The sequence below is a fragment of the Pinus tabuliformis genome, chromosome 6, assembly GCF_031772625.1.
Source record: "Pinus tabuliformis cultivar Carrire ecotype Pingquan chromosome 6, CPIR1, whole genome shotgun sequence".
Taxonomy (NCBI): Eukaryota; Viridiplantae; Streptophyta; class Pinopsida; order Pinales; family Pinaceae; genus Pinus; species Pinus tabuliformis.
In genome coordinates this window covers 639,257,911-639,262,842 of record NC_142292.1, presented here as the reverse complement: position 1 = coordinate 639,262,842, position 4,932 = coordinate 639,257,911, and the positions used below count along the sequence as shown (strand labels likewise).

Here is a 4,932-nt window from a genome sequence, read left to right as displayed (position 1 = left end):
TCACCACAGGGTATCACAAGGGAAGGCTGGTCCATTTACCCTATACGCAGTGCACCATTAGGAGAGGGCGAGTTACTCCAATTGTCATTTTATGCTAGGAGTAAAACAAAATGGAAATTGAATGAATCACTTATTCCAAGTTCATTTACAAGTTCATTGTCAAACAATGTAAACTTTGAAACGGGAACTATAAACTCAAAACGGGAACTCTGGCCAAAAAACCCCAAAAAAACATCAAAAACAGTGCTAAAAACGAAAAGTGTTGATGCTCGAATAACACCTATTTTTTTTTTGTTTAAATTTTCAACATGTTTTAAAAATGGTGGTGAAAACCAAATTTTTGCACAAAAATTATCCAAAAAACACCCTCAAAATGAATAGTGTTGATTCTGGAAGAACACTTTTTTTTTTTCGAATGTAAAATTTCAACATTTCGAAATAATGGCGTAAAATATTTTTTCATGACCCCGAAAAACATTAAATTTTAAAAAAATAATGAAAACATAAAATAAAATTAAAAATTAAAAATTAAAACAATGAAAAAACACAAAACAAAAAAAAAGTTTAAAAATATAACAAAACATAAATTAAGATATATAATAAAAACAAAACACAAAATAAAAATATAAAACTTAAAAAAAATCAAATATAAAAAAAAAATATCGATCATAAAAATGTAAAAAAAAAAAAAAAATTAATGGTAAAAATTAAAAAACTAAAAAAATTATAAATTATAAACAAATAAATAGTGAAAATAAAAAATAAAAAAAATAAAAAACCATCAAAAAATTGGCAAAAGAAAAAAAAAAATACGGAAAAGAAACAAAAAAACATTTAAAAAAAACTAAGAATTAAGTAGGTAAAAATAGAAAAAAAAAAAAATTAAGAAAAAACAAAAAAAAAATTAAAAAAACTAGATTTAAAAAAATAGAAAATTAACAAAAATAAAAAATAAAAAAAGTTAAAAAAAAAAATTATCTCACAAATCGAAAAAGAATTTGGAAAAAAAAAAAAAAAAAAAAAAAATTATATATATATATATATATATAAAATTAAGTAAGTAAAAAGAAATTAAAAAAAAAACATTAGCAAAAACTGGGAAAAAAAAGAAAAAGAAATCAATAATAAACTAGTTTTAAAAAAAATTAGAAAATTAACGAAAAGAAATTAAAAAACTAGTGAAATTAATATTTAAAAAAAAAATCAAATTATAAAAAAAAAAAAAACCCAAAGAATGCGTATTTTTTATTAAAAAAAAAAATCTCATTATTTTTTATTAAACCTACTATTTTTATTTTAAAAAAGGAAAAAAAATAAAAAATAAAAATTCAAATTTTATTTTAAACAATCTTTTTTTAAACATTTTTTTTTTTTTAATTTTAAAATAAATAATAAAAAAGATTTTAATTTTTTTTCAAAAATAAAATTAATTTTTTAATTTCAAATTTAAAAAAAAAATATTACGAAAAAAAGAATTAAAATTTAATTATTTTTTTTAACGGAATTTTTTTTAAACCTAACCTTTTTATTTACAAAAAAATTAAAATTAAAATTAATTTTTTTTTAAGCAAACTTTTTTTTTAATTAAAAAAATTATAATTTTTTTTAAACATTTTTTTTTTAAATCTAAAAATAGAAATAGTTAACCAAAAAATCAAAAAAAATTAATTTTTTTATTTCCATATTTAATTAAAAAAATTATAATTTTTTTTAAACATTATAATTTTTAAATAAACATTATAATTATAATTTTTTAAACAAACTTTTTTTTAATTAAAACAATTATAATTTTTTTTTTAATTTTCATATTTAAAAATATTATTAAAAAAAAAATTTAAAATTTAAAAAGTTTTTTAATTGAATTATTTATTTTTTATTAAAAAAAATTAAATTTTTTGGGCGGTGGACCCCCGGCCGCCCGTGGTGGCGCGGCCGTGGGCGGAGGTGCCTGCCCTCCTGACACACTTCTTGTAGTCACTCCATCAAGAGTCTGCTCATATTTCAGCTTTAGTGCTTGGAAAGTACCCACACAATCTAACTTTTCTAATTGATCAGAAAATTTATTGATCAAGTATTCAACCAGACATTTAATATTTTCCTTACGGATATATTCTATAAGCTCAAGAACTGCTGAATTAAGAAGATTATATCGATTTCCATTAGCAGTAAAAGCCTGAATTACTGGTTCAAAAAGGTTATGATTTACAATGTGGCGATTAAGATAAGCATCATTTCGAGATAGTATTGTTCTCAGAAATCGAACAGCAGCAGCAACAAGATATTTTTCTTTTCTCCGAGTTAAGCTTAAAACCTTCTCTATAACATTATTCCGCAAAAAATAGTACTTTATCCTGTAGGAATGATGCAGAACACAGAAGCACAATAGCTCAGTGATGTTTGCCAGAATGTCGGGGCTTATGGAACTTGGTCTCCCATTCTCATGATCATTATTAGTGGCTTTTCTGCTTGTCTCTGTACTCTCCTTTGCAGGACATGATGATGTTATTACATCTACCAACTGATCCATGTGTTTTTCATAGAAAATTTCCACAATAGTGTCCCTCTGAGACCCAGCCATTGTGTAAGGGTCGAGCAGCATGCGAATGATTTCAAGAAACTGGCAGTGCATATCTTCTCCATAGTCAGTTGACATTCCTTTTACCAAAAGCCCAAGAAGGATATTTCCTTGCTGCTGTATCAGAAATGCATGCAAAAGAGAAGGATCTTGATTTAGGACCACAATTAATATATCGGTCCCAGTTAGACGAAGAAGTCTATCTTCACTCTGCAGAGCACTGGTAACAATTTCAAACAACCCATTATCGACCAGATCCCTAAAAAGACGCATCTGGTTGGCAAGGAGGAGGCTTTTGCTTAGGCTACAAAATTCTTGAAGGAACAAAATAAGGTTTTTCTTCACTTCATCTGGTGTATCTGGAGATTTCAACTTTGCAAATAATTCCTGAATGAAAGCACTATCATCCTTAAGACCAGATACCACTGCTCCATTGTTGGTATGGGTGATAGAATTCAAAGTTGCCGATGTGGACTCATCCAAAACTCTCGGTAAAATAACATCCTTTATGTAGCTAATTTTATATGTTTGATGGATTTTTGATAATAAAGAAAGATCTCTGATTGGGATTGCCTCCTTGAATAAAACCTGCTCCCTTAGAAAAGCGCGATGTTCCTGGTGAAAAGGAATATCTGGATCATACTCAAGCGCACCCACAATATCCATTATATACTCTTCACTGAATAGCTTTTCGAAGATTTGTGTATTATTCAATAGAATGATTCCTTTGACAATTTTAAATATCAAATGAAGGCCATCATTGTTCTCCAAATCTTCACATATTTTGAACAAATCAAGAAGCTTCGGTATAAATGTTTGATTTTGAACTATAAGCTCAGCCACCCGAATATGATCCATAATACAGCCCTCCATTACAGTCTTCAAGATTATAGGAAGTGTCGATAGCTCCACCTGTGGAAGCTCTCTGAGTTCACTGTTACCTCCATGGGTTGCATCATCATTTCCCTGTGATGTACCGGAATGCTCTAAGTCATCATTTATAGAGCGTACTCCAATTTCCAGACCACCAATGGTAGGAAAATGAATAGATCTTTGGACACTGCATATTTGATCCCATATGAAAGAACAACCCATAGCCTCTTGAAAGCTAAGAGCCAGCTCAGTGGCAATTTCAGGATCACGCCAAGCAATTATTGTATCTTCTTGTCATCTAGAGATGTCATCTGCAGAGATGTGATGAATAAGTAGAGTTTCATTATCTTCTTCATCTATTACTACTAGACCAACTGACTCTGATCTCTCCACGTAGTCAACAGTTACATGACCAGTGCCTCTGTCATCCCACTTCCCTTCATCATTCAAGCGATAAACTTTGACACGCTGCAAAGGATCCGACACGACGCTGTTCCGACCTTGCGTTCCCATAGTCCAATCAAAAAGCTCCCGGAACAAGTAACGTATTATGATACACTGACCTCCCGAAAATTATGCAAATGCCTGCTGTCTTCTGTTAAATAAGGGAAGGGCGAAACCCTCGCGACCTTGGAGAAACGCGAATGGAGGTCACGGCTCGAAGCAAGCAACCCTTGAACCAAAAAAGGTCCTTTGTGGTGAATGAAATTGAGCGCTTCGGTTCTCGATCACGGACAAAACCACTCCCTTGAAACCGAATTTGAGATGGCAATCGCGGGAAGGAACTGGAAAACGATATTTCGGGAGCCATCCAGGGTTTTGGGACCTTCTTCGGGCACCTCCGCCCACGGCCGTGCCACCAAGGGCGGCCACGGGGCGAGCGGTCGATTCCCAGAATCAACCCCCGCCACCCAGCCGTCCATGGTGGCGCCGGCGTGGGCGGAGGTCCCTGCAGGCAGGCCCTCCACCCACGGCCGCGCCACCACGGGCGGCAGAAGAGCGGAGGCCCAAAAAATTTAATTTTGTTTAATAAAAAATAAATAATTCTGTTAAAAAAATTTAAATTTAAATTTAAACTTTTTTAATAATTTTTTTAAATATGAAAATTAAAAAAATTATAATTTTTTTAATTAAAAAAAAAGTTTGTTTAATAAAAATTATAATTATAATGTTTATTTAAAAATTATAATGTTTAAAAAAAATTATAATTTTTTTAATTAAATAAAAAGTTTGTTTAAAAAAAAATAATGACTTTTTTAATTAAAAAATAAAGGTTGTTTAAAAAAAAAAAAAAATTGATTTTGATTTTTTTTAAATAAAAATGTTAGTCTTAAAAAAAATAATTATTATTAACTTATAAAAAAAAGAAAAAAATAAAAAATATGCATTTTTTTGGGGTTTTTTTTTTGTTTTTTTTTTTTTATAATTTGAATTTAAAAAAAAATTAAAAATAGGTATTTTTTTGATAAATTGTAAATGTTTTT

At 29.3% G+C, this 4,932-nt stretch overlaps 1 protein-coding gene across 1 annotated transcript; it reads right to left on the bottom strand.

Moving 5' to 3' along the window:
- Positions 1 to 1,876: 1,876 nt before the first annotated feature.
- LOC149260262 (uncharacterized) lies at positions 1,877 to 4,247 on the bottom strand. The gene has a single exon (XM_089457536.1). It carries the CDS (start codon positions 3,668 to 3,670, stop codon positions 1,877 to 1,879), a length of 1,794 nt encoding a protein of 597 aa, XP_089313662.1. The 5' UTR covers positions 3,671 to 4,247.
- Between the last annotated feature and the right edge of the window lie 685 nt (positions 4,248 to 4,932).

Coding starts and splice junctions, on each gene's coding strand:
- LOC149260262 (XM_089457536.1), bottom strand. CDS start 3,670: ATGGGTTGTTCTTTCATATGGGATCAAATATGCAGTGTCCAAAGATCT.